Here is an 18,688-nt window from a genome sequence, read left to right as displayed (position 1 = left end):
CTATTGAGATCTGCTGGGCCCTTGTCTCTCTCATTGACCTCTGCTGCTGGAGAAGGAAGAGGCTCCATTTCCAAGGCTACTTAATAAGAAGTAAGGGGAAAGCAAAGGTTGCATTCCTGGCATTTTGGCTTAGGTTCTGGACTTCATTTTCCCTGAAATGATAATGACAGAACCAGACCCACTGATACTCTCACCACCCCGCTGAACTTCATATCACGTTTTATCACCATCTACAGAGTTTTTCTATGTTCCATGGTCATGTGAGCCTCAAAACAAAGCCATGGTCCAGTATTGCTTATCCTTACTTCTTCAATGAGGAAAATAGGGCCCAGAGACGTTAACGGACACACCCAAAGTCACCCAACTGAGCTATGAGTTGAGCCCCTACCTCTGGGATCTGAACCCAGTGCTCTGAGCTCTGTTTCTTAGAGTTTGATTAGCACCTGAGTTCAATGGCAATATGCACTTATCAGGCTTTGGTGGGTCATTCCGGGAACCTGTTCCACAATTATTGTTTCTAAAAGACACTGAAATCAGATTGTTATCATTCTTCCATTTAAAACCATCGAGCAGCCCCTCATTTCACACAGAGTAAAAGCGAAAGTCACCACGATAGTTTGCAAAGCCCTACAGGGTCTGGCTCCTGTTATTACCTCTCCAAGCACATCAGCTGTTATGCCAGCACCTCTTGCTCTTTCTGCTCATGCCTGACACAGCTGCTTCAGGGCCTTTGCACTTACTGTCCCTTCATCTTGGAACATTTTTCCTCCAGATTTCCACACAGTTCTTTTCATTTCCTTCAAGTCTGCACAAATGTTACCTTCTCAAGGCAGCCTTCCTTAGAAAATCTATTTAAACTTGCAACTCCCATCCCACAGGACTCCCTGCTTAATTTTACTCATAGTATCATCACCTTCTAACATACCATATAATTTACTTATTTACACCATTATTGCCTCTCTCTTCTAATTAGACTTCATGTATGGATTGTTTGCCTGATTTATTTGTTCTTAACTCTAATTCCAGCACCTAGAAGAGTAAATCCTCAATAAATAGTAAGTTCTCCATAAATGTTTATGGAAGAAGCAGTGATTGGAAAAAAAAAAATCCTGAAAATTCAATCTGTTCACAAGATGGGAGCTTCCCGGAAAGGATTATGGCATTTTAAGACTAAAACTAATGGCAGGACTGAGAGAATATTACAAAATGAGACTCTGGTGCCTCTGAGATTCAGGCTAGCTTGTGAATTTTTACACCTTGCCACTGGAAATCAGGAATGCTATATATATAGTACAAACATACCCCCCTAATTTCTTTCTCACCTAAATATGAAAATTAAACAAAATGCAAATACAGCCCCAGAGGCACAAAAAGCACTTGTTTTATACTTCTCTCTGTTGCTAAAATAATTGCTGTCACTCTTCTAAACGTACTTATATCTGTCGGTATTTGAGAAGAGATGATCTTGAAAAGAACCAGATGATGTGTTGGCTTCATCTCTTAGCTTTGAAGATTCTGGTTTCTGTCCTGAAGGCTGGCTCGGTGGACCCAGTCTATAGACCTGAAAACTTCCACAGTGTACTTTGTTTTCCCTAAAGGTGCACGCTTGTCTCTGGGGTGTGAGAAGGAAAGAGGTCACGAATAACACACCGCTAACCTATTGCCTGGCAGGAATAGGGGAGGTTAGTGTTGAACACTCCATCCACACTTAACACCACCAATTCCAATCAGAGCCTTTAACTGGATGGTTGAGAAATGGAAGCTATGGAATGAATAAGTAAAAACATAGGGATTACAAGACTGGTGCATCCTGACTCTTTGTGCTTTCAAGGACAGCAGCCTGCCCACCTGACTCCTCTGTCAATGAGATTTCCCAGGCAAGAATACTGGAGTGGGTTGCCATTTCCTCCTCCAGGGGATCTTCCTGACCCTGGGATTCAGCCTGCATCTCCTACATTGGCAGGTGGATTCTTTATCACTGAGTCACCGGGGAAGCCCTTATAAGATTGGCGCTGGGCCTAAATTTCAGCATGATTTACTGTGGCAAGCCTGGCCAACAAGTACCCTTTAAACACATTCTCTTATTGATAGAATTCTCCTGCCTCACCTTTGCATGGTAATTTAACTTCTCACAGCATTTTTATATCTATCATATAATTTTATTCTCATAAAATATCAGTTGGACCTATAGATGTACATCCTAGACTATATTTTTAACCCCATATTTCTTCATCTATAAAATGGAGAAACAAAAAAAAATTGCATTAGAATTTTTGGGTGGATTAAATGAGGTAATGCATATAAAAGACGTGGCACATAGTAAAAGCACAATAAATGTTGGCCAACATTGCTTTTCAACTTTTATTATAATGAAACATATAGGAACTCATGGTAGATCTGCAAAGAATAAAAAAGTTTACTGAGTGAAAATTGAACCTTCTTCACTTTCACCAGGAACTCCTGAAACTATGCCCCAGGCATGGTTATAAAACCAGCTTCTTATACTATAATTAAACAAAATTATTACCACACTGGAGTTGGGTTAGAATATTAAAAAATCTTCTGGGCATCAGGTCTTATTGTTTGTGGTTATTGCAGGCAAGACTATTGATCAGAGCTATACTTGAACCTCTTGTGTTGTAAGAGATGTCTACTACTACACACACACACACACATACACTAGTAAAATAATGGAAAAAGATGGAGCTTTCATTTTTCTTTGTCTTCTCATTTGAATGAACTGTGAGTTGAACAAAAATGAGGAAAGCAATGTAAGAGACAGAGATAAAATGGACTTGGGAATGAACTGAACCTGTAGTAGTGTAGTTGCTCAGTCGTGTCTGACTCTTTTGACCCCATGGATTGTAGCCTGTCAGGTTCCTCTGTCCATAGGACTCTCCAGGCAAGAATACTGGAGTGGGTATCTATGTCCTTCTCTAGGGCATCTTCTTGACCCATGGATCAAACCCAGGTCTCCTGCATTGCAGACACTTTACCATCTGAGCCGCCAGAGAAGCCCCACCGAACCCAAAGGGCATGCTTTATTATGAGCCTAAACAAGAAGAATTGCGTGAGCTGGAATTCAAGCCAGGTTTGGGTAAATTCTGTAATGCTGCAGAAAGAGGAAGACAAACACATCGTTTTGTGTGTGTGTTTGTGTGTGTGTACATGTCTGTGAGATAAGTAGAGAATCATTAATGATCACTTTCAACTAGCTCTCCAGGTCTTAAATCATGACATGTTTTAGATGGAAATGGGGGACTTTTCCAGATTAACATTTGTGGAGTCTGAAGTGGTGAAAAAGCTGCCACTCTCAAGATTAGGAAGATGGGGCTTAGCTCCAGGGATCTGAAAGGCTGTTTCTATGATGTCATGGGAGGGCTGCTACTAAAATTAAGGTCAGTTGGCTCTGTACTGCAAGGCGGCTGATCTAATTTCAATCTGAAGAGCCCTCTGTATGAATGACATCATCGTCAGGTCAAGGCAGTTTTGTTTACTCCATTGCTTCATAAAGACCGGCAGGCAGCCAGCACAGCTAAGGTTTCCATTTGCTGTGCATTGGCTCCCTTAGATGGTAAACCTCCCCAGGGGGCAGATTATGACTTACTTCGCTTCTAATTTTCTGAATGTCTGATCTGTTGCTCTTAACACAATGATACTTTTATAAATACTTAATGATCACTGCTTAGATCCAGTGTAGCATATAAACAGGACACAGAGAAAACACACAGTTTCCTTGGTCAATACCAGCAGGGATTAGTATATGCCCAGTCACTTAGTCGCATCCAACTCTGCGACCCCGTGGACTGTAGCCTGCCAGGCTCTTCTGTCCATGGAATTTTCCTGGCAAGAATACTAGAGTGGGTTGCCATTTCCTCCTCCAGAGAATCTTCCTGACCCAGAGATCGAACCCACATATCCTGTGTCTCCTGCCTTGAGGGGGATTGTTTACTACTGGGATTAGTATGGCCTGTGGCAATTCGCACATATATGGAATCTAGAAAAATGGTACTGATGAACATATTTTAGCAGGGCAGGAATAGAGACTTTAGCAGATGCAGACATAGAGACTTGTGGTGGGGGAGGGCGTGGGGAGGAGAGGGGGTATCAAACTGAGACAGTAGAATTGACATATACACTATTGTGTGTAAAGCAGAAAGTTAGTGGGAAGCTGCTGTATAGCATAGGGAGCTCAGCTCAGTGCTCTGTGATGACTTAGAGGGATAGGATGGGGGGGAGGTGAGAGGGAGGCTCAAGAGGAAGGGGATGTATGTATACATATAGCTGATTCACTTTGTTGTGCAACAGAAATCAACACAACATTGTAAAGCAATTATACTCCAAAAAAAAAAAAAGGAACACAGAGGGCCAAAGCCACAGTTTTGCCCTTAAAGATTGGAAGAGGAAAGAAAATTAGAATTTCTCCTATGCAATGACATGGTTTAAAAGCATTCAGCATGAGCTCACAGCCCCTGTAAATCAATGACACTATGCTTCTTGTCGCTGTTGTTCTACTGTATCAGATGGTTTAGTTAGCTAAAAACAGAACCCAAGGGGACAAAATGGGATACGATTTATGTGAAGCTCTGGCCTCATTGCTTTCTTCTCAAGTGGCTTTGCTCTAACAAAGCAGCAGTCCCCACTCCCTCTCCCCTCGCCCCAATTGGTCAGTGATGCCTTCTTGATGACAACTGCTAAATGTAGTGGTGATGCTTGTGGTTTGAAGCCTTTCCCACAACTGTGAAAACATACCTATTTTAAGGTAGCTATAGCATCAATACTTAATGGAACTCAATGGTCTTTGAAAATGAATGAGGTGTTTACCTTTATTCTTTGTCGAGACAAACATATTTTAGAAAACACCTTCTCCTTTATAAGGGTCAGCTCCAGGTCTCCAAAAAGTCTACAACTTTGCTTATTACTATTCCTCCTAAGGTCCTCTTGTCCCTAGTTAAGTGTATCTTGCCATTCAATCATTGGGGCTTATTACATGCGAAAAAGCAGAGTTATAAATATGAATAAGATATGGCTTAGTGCTGGGAAAACATAACTGAACTTGCAGCTCATTAGTCATTAGCCATTAAGCTTTAGACTCGCATCATCCATTATCAAAGCCAGTTTTGTGTAGCTGTCACTGTCTCCTTTGTTTATGTCTGTGGTTTTTTTTTTTTTTTTTCTTTCGATTCTCATTTCCCTGCCTGGCTTCTTTCACTTATTCATTGAAAAGTTACCATTGATCAGGCCTTATTCTGGGGCCTTATTCCAGGCTATTCTAGTGAACTAAGAGACAGAAATTCCTGTCCTAAGGGAGCTTATATTCCAATGGGAGCCTCCCTTAGAAGAAATGAAGTAACTCTCATGGTTAACAAAAGAGTCCAAAATGCAGTACTTGGGTGCAATCTCAAAAATGATAGAATGATCTTGGTTCCTTTCCAAGGCAAACCATTCAACATCACAATAATCCAAGTCTTTGTCCCAACCATGGATGCTGAAGAAGCTGAAGTTGACCAGTTCTATGAAGACCTACAAAACCTTCTGGAACTAACACCAAAAATGAAGTCCTTTTCATCATAAGGGATTGGAATGCAAAAGTAGGAAGTCAAGAGATACCTGGAGAAACAGGAAAGTTTGGCCTTATAGTACAAAATGAAGCAGGGCAAAGGCTAACAGATATTCATCAAGATAACATGCTGGGCATAGAAAACACTCTCTTCCAAAAACATAAGCGAAGGCTCTACACATAGACATCACCAAATGGTCAATACAGAAATCAGATTAATTATATTTGTAGCTGAAGGTAGAGAAGCTCTATACAGTCAGCAGAAACAAGGCTGGGAGCTGACTGCCACACTGTTTTGCTACACAAAACTGGTTCAGACCATGAGCTCCTTCTTGTAAAATTCAGACTTAAATTGAAGAAAGGAGGAAAAACCGCTAGGCCATTCAAGTATGACCTAAATCAAATCCTTATGATTATACAATGGAGGTGATGAACAGATTTAAGGGATTACATCTGATACACTGAGTGCCTGAAGAACCATGGACAGATGGTCATAACATTGTACAGGAGGCAGTCACCAAAGCGATCCCAAAGAAAAAGAAATGCAAGAAAGCAAAGTCGTTGTCTGAGGAGGCTTGCAAATAGCTGAGGAAAGAAGAGAAGTAAAGAGCAAGGAAGAAAGGGAAAAATATACAAAACTGAATTGCAGAGTTCAGTTCCAGAATATAGCAAGGAGAGGCAAGAAAGTCTTCTGAAATGAACAATGCAAAGAAATAGAGGAAAACAACAGAATGGGAAAGAGATCTCTTCAAGAAAATTGGAGAGATCAAGGGAGCATTTCATGCAAAGATCCTTTATTGGATAGAAATAGTATGGACCTAACAGAAGCAGAAGAAATTAAGTACAGGTGGCAAGTATACACAGAATAACTGCACAAAAAAGATCTTAATGACCTGCAAAATCATGATAATGTGATCATTCACCTAAAGCCAGACATTCTGGACCTTAGGAAGTGGGCCTTAGGAAGCATAACTAGGAACAAAGCTAGTGGAGCTGATGTAACTTCAGCTGAGCTATTTAAAATCCTAAAGATGATGCAGTTAAACTGCTGCACTCAATATGTCAGCAAATTTGGAAAACTCAGTAGTTGACACAGGACTGGAAAAGGTCAGTTTTCATTCTAATCCCATAGAAGGGCAATGCCAAAGAATGTTCAAACTACTGTGCAATTGTGCTCATTTCACATGCTAGCAAGGTTTTGCTTAAAATCCTTCTAGGTAGGCTTCAGCAGTATGTGAACTGAGAACTTCCAGATATACAAGCTGGATTTAGAAAAGGCAGAGGAACCAGAGATCAAATTGCCAACATTCACCGGGTCATTGAGAAAGCAAGGGAATTCCAGAAAAACATCTACTTCTTTACTGACTATGCTAAAGCTTTTGACTATGTGGATTGCAGCAAACTGTAGAAAATTCTTAAAGAGATGGGAATACCAGACCACCTTACTGTCTCCTGGAAACCTGTATGTGGGTCAAGAAGCAACAGTTAGAACTGGACATAGAACAACCGACTGATTCAAAATTGAGGAAGGAGTACGACAAGGCTGTAGATTGTCACCCCTTTTATTTAACTTCTATGCAGAGTACATAATGCAAAATGCCAGGCTGGATGACTTACAAGCTGGAATAAAGACTGCTGGGATAAATATCAACAACCTCAGATGAGCAGATGATATCACTCTAATGGTAGAAAGTGAAGGGGAACTAAACAGCCTCTTGATGAAAGTGAAAGAGGAGAGTAAAAAAGTTGGCTTGAAACTCAACATTAAAAAAACAGATCATAGCATCCTGTCCCATCACTTCATGGCAAATAGATGGGGAAAAAGTGGAAACAGTGGCAGATTTTACTTTATTGGGCTCCAAAATCACTGTGGAGCCTGCAGCCATGAAATTAAATGATATTTGCTCCTTGGAAGGAAAGCTATGACAAACCTAGACAGCATTTTAAAACACAGAGACATTACTTTGCCAACAAAGGTCCAAATACTCAGTTCAGCTGCTCAGTCATGTCCAACTCGTTGTGACCCCATGGACTGCAGCATGCCAGGCCTCTCTGTCCACCATCAACTCCCAGAGTTTACTCAAACTCATGTCCATTGAGTCGGTGATGCCATCCAACCATCTCATCCTCTGTCATCCCCTTCTCCTCCTGCCTTCAATCTTTCCAAGAATCAGGGCCTTTTCAAATGAGTCAGCTCTTCACATTAGGTGGCCAAAGTATTGGAGTTTCAGCTTCAACATCAGTCTTTTCAGTGAACATTCAGGACTGATTTCTTTTAGGATGTACTGGTTGGATCTCCTTGCAGTCCAAGGGACTCTCAAGAGTCTTCTCCAACAACACAGTTCAAAAGCATCAATTCTTCGGCACTCAGCTTTCTTTATAGTCCAACTCTCACATCCATACATGACTACTGGAAAGACCATAGCCTTGACCAGATGGACCTTTGTTGGCAAAGTAACGTCTCTGCTTTTTGATATGCTATCTAGGTTGGTCATAGCTTTCCTTCCAAGGGGCAAGCACCTTCTAATTTCATGGCTGCAACCACCATCTGCAGTGATTTTGGAGCCCCCCCCGCAAATAGTCTGTCACTGTTTGCATTGTTTCCCATCTATTTGCCATGAAGTGATGGGACCAGATGCCATGATCTTAGTTTTCTGAATGTTGAATTTCAAGCCAACTTTTTCACTCTCCTCTTTCACTTTCATCAAGAGGCTTTTTAGTTCCTCTTCACTTTCTGCCATAAGGGTGGTGTCATCTGCATATCTGAGGTTATTGATATTTCTCCTGGCAATCTTGATTCCAGCTCGTGCTTCATTCAGCCCAACCTTTCTCATAATGTACTCTGCATATAAGTTAAAGAAGCAGGGTGACAATATACAGCCTTGATGTTCTCGTTTCCCAATTTGGAACCAGTCCATTGTTCCATGTCCAGTTCTAACTGTTTCTTCCTGACCTGCACACAGATTTCTCAGGAGGCAGGTCAGGTGGTCTGGTATTCCCATCTCTTTCAGAATTTTCCACAGTTTATTGTGATCCACACAGTCAAACACTTTGGCATAGTCAATAAAGCAAAAGTAGATGTTTTTCTGGAACTTTCTTGCTTTTTTGATGATCCAACAGATGTTGGCAATTTGATCTCTGGTTCCTCTACCTTTTCTTAACCCAGCTTGAACATCTGGAAGTTCATGGTTCACATACTGCTGAAGACTAGCTTGGAGAATTTTGAGCATTACTTTGCTAGTGTGTGAGATGAGTGCAATTATGCAATAGTTTGAGCATTCTTTGGCATTGTCTTTCTTCGGGATTGAAATGAAAACTGGCCTTTTCCAGTCCTGTGGCCACTGCTGAGTTTTCCAAATTTGCTGGTATATTGAGTGCAGCACTTTCACAGCATCATCATTTGAAATAGCTCAACTGGAATTCTATCACATCCACTAGCTTTGTTCATAGTGATGTTTCCTAGGGCCCACTTGACTTTGCATTCCAGGATGTTTGGCTCTAGGTGAGTGATCACACCATCATGATTATCTGGGTCATGAAGATGTTTTTTGTATAGTTCTTCTGTGTATTCTTGCCACGTCTTCTGAATATCTTCTGCTTCTGTTAAGTCCATACAATTTCTGTCCTTTATTGTGCCCATCTTTGCATGAAATGTTTCCTTGATATCTCTAATTTTCTTGAAGAGATCTCTAGTCTTCCCCATTCTATTGTTTTCCTCTATTTCTTTGCACTGATCACTGAGGAAGGCTTTCTTATCTCTCCTTGCTATTCTTTGGAACTCTGCATTCAGATGGGTATATCTTTCCTTTTCTCCTTTGCCTTTCGCTTCTCTTCTTTTCACAACTATTTGTAAGGCCTCCTCAGACAAACATATATACACTACCATGTGCCAAATAGATAGCCAGTGGGAAGCTGCTTTAAAGCGCAGGGATCTCTGCTCCATGCTCTGTGATGACCAGAGAGGTGGGAGTGGGTGTCCAAGAGAGAGGGGATATATGTATACATATAGCTGATATTTGTACAGCAGAAACTAACACAACATTGTAAAGCAATTACGCTTGAATTAAAAAAAAAAGTGAACCAAACACCTCTAGTCAGAGATCAGCATGTTCATAAAAACAGAGGCATGAAACAATAGAAGATTATACCCAGGAAACTTTAGAGCCCAGTGTCTTCAGAGTGTCGGGAGGTGAAAGTAGAGTAGGGTTACTTAAAGTCTGGTCCTTGGACCAGCAGCTTTGGCATCACCCGTGAACTGTTGAGAGCTGCCAGTGTACGGGCCCCACCCTGACACACAGGCGGAACCTAAGGGGCTGAGACCCAGGAAACTGTGTTTTCAATAAGCTTTCCCATTGGCTCTCATGCACGTTGAAATTTGAGAACCACTGAGTTAGAGAATCAAGTCAACTAGACCTACAGAATGCCAAAAGCTGGTCTGAAAAGACCAGTGTGTAGCAAACAAACCCCAGAAGATCTTAGACATCATGACTGGCTCCTTGTGGGCCTGCTTTTTAAACCTAATAACAGCCAGGAGGAATCCAGTTTGTAGAAAATGTCATCACCAGAAGACTTAAAGTAAAACAGGTTACTTCTAACCAGATGTCTTAGAAGCCAGGTCCTGTTGTGTCTACAAGTCACAGTTATTTTTGTGACGGGAACAGCCCGTGTTGTCTGTCTGGGTTACCAGCACACCTAATTACAGCAGCATCCGCAGTACTGTGACAGATACGGTCTCCTGCCCGGGAGATTATCCCGTGGCTGAACAGTTTTAAGCCAATTTAAACAAAAACAAAACCGACTTACCTCATTCTTCAATCATCATTAATTAAAGACACCCTTCTGCTAGAGGCAGGCAGGGCTTTTGCTTTCTTTTAAAGTTGCAAACAAGCCCTGGAATAAAGACTTCGCAGGGAGAGTTTCTATTAATGCAGCACGAGGATGCCACTCCACAGGCGTGTAGACAAAGCCCCACTGAAATTGCCAGGATGGGACATGAAAGTCGTCACATCAACATGTGATTAGAAAACTGAGCTGCTGTGCCATCTTCCTCCTCCTCTCCTCTCTGCTCTCCTTTGGATCCCTGATGCCTAGAGAATGGGGCAGTTGGTGGCTACCATTTTACTTAGCGACTAAGCAGGAAGCACGTGATGACGATTACAATGATGACAGTATTGAGCCTACCATGGCCCTCACTTCAACCCTGGGACCTGGATGTTTGTCTGTATCACAATTTAATCCTCATAACAAGCCTGAGTTAGGTATTCGTGTTCTAGTCCGCTTTCATAAGGGAAGAAACTGAGCACAGAGTGATTAGTAAACTTGCCTTGGAGTCCGTGTTCTTAACCACCATGTAATACAGTCTTTCCAGGTTGCCTACATTCATTCCTCCATTTCCTCTACAAGACAACCTTGAAAGATAGGTGTTACCAGCTCTATGTTTTCAGGTGAAGAAATGAAGGATCAGGGAGATTATAATTTGCCCAAGGCCACCTAAATAGTAAGTAGAAGGGTCAGGATCGAACCTGATTGCAAAGCCCATGTTCCTCCTTCCACTCCATACTCCTGCCGGCTACAATGCATGGGCGGATAGTAGTAAAGAGAGTTGGAAGGTTCTGGACTGTTCATTTTTATTAGCTGAATCTAAACATGGCTTAGGTTACGGAGAGATGAGGTCCTTCAGACAAGAGATAATGAGACAAAACTAGGGGTCATGGATCCCTAAAGAGCGGAGTGTGAAAACGGATGGCTGATCAGTTTACTCAACATCTTCAGAGGGAGTTAGAATTTGGCTAAGAGGTGAAACTCTCAAGCCACTGGTTCGCAGAGCTCTCCAGGAGGAAGAGGCCCTTTTTCTGGTGATGAGGCTGCCCTTTCAAATAGACTCTTCTTCTGCATTGGCCCGGAAATTAGCTGGGCCAGGCTATAGCCCAGGCCAGACGCTAATGGCTCCCCCAAGGGCTGTGATTTCAGTCACCTGCTGCTCTGGCTAAGTGAGCTGAAAAACCACAGACAACATACTTCTTGTCATTTTACTGTTCTCAGAAATCTGGGACAATAGGAATGGAAGAAACTTCCAGCCAAGGCCCAACTTAATCTTAGGTACGCGTAAACACACACATGCATGTATGCACATTTGACAACGGAGCCAAATGTATTTTTGATGAATGATTAGTGCGTGTGCTAAGTCGCTTCAGTTGTGTCCAACCCTTTGTGACCCTATGGACAGTGGCCCACCAGGCTCCTCTATCTGTGGGATTCTCCAGACAAGAATACTGGAGTGGGTTGCCATTTCCTCCTCCAGGGGTTCTTCCTGTCCCAGTGATCGACCCTCTGTCTCCCACATTGACAGGCGGGTTCTTTACCACTAATGCCACCTGGGAAGCCTCGTAATGATTAGTGGGGCTTTCCAAGAATCTGGTAGAGTGACACTTGAAGGGGTTTTAGCACAACCTGAAGATTTATGAGTGCTATTAACTTCCTTATGTTATCAATTTTCCAAAATAATTAACATAGCAGCAGAAAGGGGTTTTCCTTAGGGGGTTTCCAAACAGGGGTCTGATCACTTTATCCATCCTTAAGTTTGTGGTGCCAAAAATAATGAGCAATCTTATACTCACACCACTGGGGGCCTTTCTACATTAAGAGGAGGATCTACACTATGGGGAAGAGAAACAACGACTAGTTCATTTCAGTCATTCACTGAATTTATTATGTGGAGAAAGCGTGGAGAAAAAATATATCTTAAATTTTTAAAATAAAATGTTATACAATGTTAATCAGCACTCATTAGAACCAATTTTAATGGCCCGCTAACTTTTCCAAACGCATTAAGTTCTGAGATGGCAGAACTGTGTCTTATCACTGATATGACACCCCAGGGTTTAAAAGAGTGCCTGGCACATGGCTAACGCTCAGTAACTGTCTACGCAGCAACCATCCTACTGGGGTTCCTTCCAGTAACTTTGATGATGACGACAGAGATGGTGGTGGTGGTGGCAGAACTATGTACTTGGGAAGCAGCGTCCATCTGCCTCCAAATGATGCTATCAAATAGTTAAAGCTACTGTCCTCATCTTAAAGGGGCTTCTCTGGTGGCTCAGTTGGTAAAGAATCCGCCTGCAATGCAGGAGACCCAGGTTTGATCCCTGGGTTGGGAAGATCCCCTGGGGAAGGGAACAGCTACCCACTCCAGTATTCTTGCCTAGAGAATCCCATGAACAGAGGAGCCTGGCAGGCTACAGTCCATGGGGTCCCAAGAGTCAGATACGACTTAGTGACTAAACCGCCACATCATCTTAAAGAGGAGGGACGTCAAGGTTAGTGAATCTCTGTTACATGATACGGTGATGGTATTAATAGAACCTGCTAGAAAATGCGAGGGCTGGGACAGAAACTGACATCCCCCTGATCCCCAGTGGAATCTCAATTCTTAGTCACTGTTTTAGTCTGCCTGCCTGTGGTCAGTGGGACGCTTCAGGTGGTGAACTTGAATTCTTGCCTGGGGTCAAGAACAACAGCCCTGAGGTTATTTCAACATTATTTTTGTGTGGAGAGAGGGAAGTGTTTCTATTTTGTACCACAGTCTGTGTGGGTGTTTCTTTTGGTGACAGAGCCCTTTGGAACTCACCATTGGTGATTCCAAAATGACTCCAAAGTTTCTCTGTAAGTTCCTTTTTTTGAATCCCACCCTGAATCTCCCAAACACAAAGAGAAGCTCTGTTACAAAGTGGGAATGAGGTACCCAGAAAGGTTCATAAAAGCCAATATAACTTGTAATTAAAATGCAGTGTTTCTACGGTGATAAACTAGTAATTAAGCCAGACGGAAAAGGGTAACACTGAGTAAGATATAATTCATAAAATTGTTTGATGCTCAAGGAAATATAGACTTAATGAACAGAAAGATAATTTTAAAAAAATTCTGAAGACCCCGAAACCTTTCATAAAGGCTTTAGACACAGATAATGCTGACGCTTTAATTCCAGTTTCTCTTTGAAATGTTTCTTTCCTGTTCATTGTACCTGAGATAAGGTGATATTACAAGGCACTCTGATACTTGACACCATCATTAGATTGATTTGGTTCATGTGTAGAACAAAAGATAGAGGGAGATAAAAGGGGAGTGGAGGGGAGGGCTCCCCAGTGGGCGCTGGGCTAGGGTGACCGGAAGAGCTGGGAGGCAGCAGAGGGGAGGTGTGGTTAGAGACGAGACACTAAACATATGAGCTCCGTGTGGGGAACCAGACGTGCCCCTTGAGAAAGAAGCACAGCAGTGATGAAAAAACAAAAACAAAAAACAGGAGCACACCTGTGTGCACCACCGTGCCTGCGTGCTTGCATATTCTTACATTTGGTTGTTCATTTACTCAGTGTATGAAGCATCTTCTTTGTGCCAGCAAAATGCTCACAGATGAAGTCAGGATCCTCACGCAGCTTACAGTTTTGTGGGGAAAAGAGACAATAGACACACGAATAAATATATAAAAAAACAAATGAAATCACAGATGGTGATTATCACCAGGATGAAATTAATTGAGACACTAGGAGAAGAAATAACAAGGGCACCAAACCAAGAGGAGGAACTTCTCCTAGACGATGCCACTTGAAAGCCGTGTGTGAGGAAGAACTAGAAGAAAATCATTTCAGGGAGAGGGTCCAACCAGATAAATGCTACTGATGAACCTATTTGCCAGGCAGGACTAGACGGAGATGAGAAGAATGGACACGCGGGCACAGGCAGGAAAGGAGAGGATGGGACGAACTGAGAAAGTAGCACTGACATATATATACACTGTCATGTGTAAAAAGAGATAACCGCTGGAAAGCTGCTATGTAACACAAGGAGCTCAGCCCAGTGCTCTGTGATGACGTAGACGGGTGGGATGGCAGTGGGGTGAGAGAGAGGCTCCAGAGGGAGACCTGTGTATACATAGGCTGAGCACCGAGGAATTGATGCTTTCGGACTGGAGCTGGAGAAGACTCTTGAGAGTCCCTTGGACTGAAAGGAGATCAAATCAGTCAATCTTAAAGGAAGTTAACCCTGAATATCACTGGAAGGACTGATGCTGAAGCCTAAGCTCCAATACTTTGGCCACCTTATGCGAAGAGCTGACTCACTGGAAAAGACCCTGATGCTGGGAAAGACTGAAGGCTGGAGGAGAAGGGGATGACAGAGGATGAGATGGTTGGATGGCATCACTGACTCAATGGACATGAGTTTGAGTAAGCTCCAGGAGCTGGTGATGGGCAGGGCTGCCTGGCATGCTGCAGACCATGGGGTCACAAAGAGTTGGATATGACTTAGAGACTGAAGAACAATAGCTAATTCATGTTGCCTCAGAGAAAAAACTAACACAAAATTGTAAAGCGATTATACTCCAATAAAAAAGCCAGTCTCTCTCTCTCTCTCTCTCTCTCTCTCTCTCACATACACACATACACAAGAACCAAGGACCTGGAGAGACAAGGAACCTAGCGTGTCCTAAAAACTGGATAGAAAGCCAGAGTGACTGCAGCTCACTGGTTAGCAGGGAGAGAAATGTGTGATGAGCAAGAAGGATGGGCAGGGTGGGTCCATGAAGAAACCCAGGACAAGCTGAAGAGTCAATTGAATTCTAGGGGTGAGGGGGAGGCCACTGGGGGTGTCTGAGGGAGGGAATGACAGGTCAGAGGAGATTCTGACCTGATTCTGACCTGATTCTAACCGGGCCCCGGCTGCTGGGAGGATAATGTGCTGGGGGTCAGGGACCAGCTGTGCTCATCGCAGTGGCACGTGTCCTCCTGTTCCTGTTATAGGCACTGCACAGACCAGTGAAGCAGAGTGCTGCATGCCTTTCGGCATTTAACAGCTGGCAGGACACTCAATGTGAAGAATGTGGTCTTTGAGACTTTGAAATTTTACAGAGTGCTAGACAACAAAAGGGGCTTCCTAGGTGGTGCTAGTGGTAAAGAACCTGCCTGCCAATGTAGGAGGCATAAGAGATGTGGGTTTGATCCCTGGATCGGGAAGATCCCCTCGAAGAGAAAATGCAATTCTCTCCAGTATTCTTGCCTGGAGAGTCCCATGGACAGAGGAGCCTGGCAGGCTACAGTCCATGGGGTCGAAAAGAGTCGGACATGACTTAACACTCCTACAGACAACAAAAGTGGGAGACTCACAGAGTACTACAACTTTCTCCTTGGTTTTTGTTGTTATTTAGTTGCTATGTCTGTCCTACTCTTTGTGACCCTATGGACTGTAGCCTACCAGGCTCCTCAGAGTCCATGGGATTTCCTAGGCAAGAATACTGGAGTGGGTTTCCATTTCCTTCTCCAGGGGATCTTCTCGGACTGGGGATCAAAGCCATGTCTCCTGCTTTGGCAGGCAGATTCTTTACCACTGAGTGACTCTTTTCATAAGAGACAGGCTACTTTAAAACCCAAAATATAAGAATAAAATCTCAGGGGGGAAAAAAAAAAAAACCAGTTTTATAGGAAACACTATACCATCCTTGTATTTTCAACATTTTGATTTAGAAGCAGTGAGAACCTCCTTCCAGGCTGGGTACACACCTCCACAGCAGTGTTCAGAGCATCAATTTTTAGGAACCATCAAGCCCCCCCACCCTACTTCTCTCCCATTTCACAGGTAAGACAAGGTGGGTTTAGGAGGCAGGTGACTTTCTCAGGGTGATGACGTGATTTAAGGGCAGAGGACCAAGACCCCAGTCTCCTGACTCTGGGTTCATTCTCCTTCCATTACATCATCATGCTGTATATTTGCTGATTTCTTCTGCTTTGCCAGCTTTCAGATACCGTCCCATCTATTCCTGTCCAGGGTGCAAGCCGCTGGCCATTTTCACTTCCCTGCCAAGATTTCTGAGAGCTAAAACACTTATCAAGAAACAAGTACTCAGCAAAACAGCACTCAGCCTGAAGCCTGACAAATTGGAATTCCATTCTTTATGAAGAAGAAGGTGTGTCTTACCTGATCTTCAGATACGCTGCAACTCCAAACACCAGTAACACCACAGCAATGACCGTCACCGTGATGGCGGCGATGCTGCCTGGGAAAGAGCAAAGCACAGCAAGAAGGTGAAGGAAGGGTGCTCATTTCAGATGGTTCTGCAACAAACCCCAGGGGATGCATTCTGTTATCAAAACACTTCTCAGGTTAGGCTAAGTTGAGTAAATGGCCACTATTTATTAAGACCTTCTGGGTGACCTGGAGTTCAGAAAACAGGCCACAGTAATATTTGATTATCTTTTTAAGAATACCACCAATCTGTTGCCACTGCTGCTGCTGTTTGCAGGCAAAGTGGATTTAAAATCTCCTGAAGTCCCATTTTCTTCTTTAGTACATTTTAGCTTGTCTTTCTAGCACTCGCAAGATATTGGAAGAGCTAGGATGCTTAATCAAAGATCATGACAAGATGATGCAATTGATGTTTTAATAAACCAGAACCACACAGCTATCTCAGTGTCCAGTTCAAAAGGGTCATCTTGGTAGGAAATGTGCTACTTTTAACGACGCCATCAAATCAAAGCATTAAAAAAAACCCCACAGCTTTCATTCTTGGTAAATCTGATTTTATAGAGGATAAAGTCAAGTTTGATATGTAAAATAAGGTCAAGTCTGTTAGGTAACACTATTTTTTGTTTGTAGAAATAACCAGGTACAGTTATAAAGTAACATGAATGTTTTATTGTGTAGTTTAGAATCTGGCTCCAAAGGCAACTATTAGGGCAACTTAAAAAAACCAAACAAAACAAAACCCTTTGAGCATGTAACCTTATGAGAATAACCACATTGCTTCCACAGATGACTACTTTGGAGCACAGCATGCTTTTTGTGTGAGCTGGTGACTAATAACGTATATATTTCAGATTTATTTCACCTCAGAAATGCAAGAATCAGTTGGGCTCTTGTCTCTTAGTTAAAGTGACTTTTTGTTAAAAGTGACTAAAATTGTTATTAGGGGCCCCATTTACTATTTCAGGCCACTGAGAAATTATTTTCTACTTGAACAAATGAATGGGACTCTTAAAACACATTGGGAAGAGCTTCAGATCTAGAAGATGTAGATTCAAATGTGGTTCGGTCATTATTAGCTGTCTGAATGTGGGCTATTAACCTTGTCAACTCATACACTGCTCACCTGCTATATATACCTTTATATACAGAAAGAAGAGCTGTTCTACTCATCTGCATAATTTTAAGAAAATTAAATGAGATGCCCTATGCACCAAGCTGGTGCTAGTGGTAAAGAGCCCGCCTGCCAATGCAGGAGATGTGAGAGACGTGGGTTCGATCCCTGGGTCAGGAAGATCCCCTGGAGGAGGGCATGGCAACCCACTCCAGTATTCTTGCCTGGAGAATTCCACGGACAGAGAAGCCTGGTGGGCTACAGTCCATAGGGTCGCAAAGAGCTGGACACAACTGCATGTACCCACGTGTACCAAGCTAAAGCCCTATCCAGACATGACTTCCTGGACCAGTGCCCATCTTTTATGGATCCATCAAGGTGACGGATCTGCCCCACATTTTTGGAGATATACTATTTGTAGATTATTTTGCCACTTCTTATATTTTTCCCTCTCTCTTATGAATGGCTTTTGTGTATTGTGCTTCTCATTAGTCATTCCACCGAAGGAATTAGACAGAGCTAAGAAGCACAAATCAGTCTACCCGTGAACTCTTTAGTAACTCCCCCAAGGTTTGGGTGAAAGAAGGCTGCAGTGGACATCCATGCCCCCACTGGTTATAATTTCTAAAAGGCCAAGGAGGAATTGCTAACATCGAGATCAAGACCAGACCTTGACTGTCTACACAGACTGACATCGTGCACCATTTCAGAGCTCCCACACCCTGAACACTCACACATCCATCTCTTTGCTACTAGAGTCGTTTAGAGCCAGACTGGCATAATTATCAATATATTTCTCACTCCCCATTTACTACTATCAAAATATGATTATGGCACCAAACACTCAAATATGCAGACTGGATCAAGCAGAGAAAATTCAAGATCAGATCCCTTTATGGAACACCTCTACTCCTACTTTGAAAGGTGGCACTTAGTTTCCTGGTCTTCAAACTGTGCTGAAATTAGAATAATTCAAAGTTCACTGAAACCTCTTAACAGCTGTT

The 18,688-nt window shown here is 42.7% G+C and overlaps 1 protein-coding gene across 1 annotated transcript in view; it reads right to left on the bottom strand.

Moving 5' to 3' along the window:
• The window catches only part of PARM1 (prostate androgen-regulated mucin-like protein 1), a 136,299-nt gene that overhangs the window by 4,112 nt on the left and 113,499 nt on the right, over positions 1-18,688 (bottom strand). The window contains exon 3 of the mRNA XM_070372518.1: positions 16,526-16,604. Coding sequence (XP_070228619.1) covers positions 16,526-16,604 — 79 coding nt within the window. The remainder of the gene's footprint in view (positions 1-16,525; positions 16,605-18,688) is intronic.

The sequence above is a fragment of the Bos mutus genome, chromosome 6, assembly GCF_027580195.1.
Source record: "Bos mutus isolate GX-2022 chromosome 6, NWIPB_WYAK_1.1, whole genome shotgun sequence".
Taxonomy (NCBI): domain Eukaryota; kingdom Metazoa; phylum Chordata; class Mammalia; order Artiodactyla; family Bovidae; genus Bos; species Bos mutus.
The sequence above is the reverse complement of the archived record's forward strand: the minus strand, read 5'-3'. Positions and strand labels throughout refer to the sequence as shown.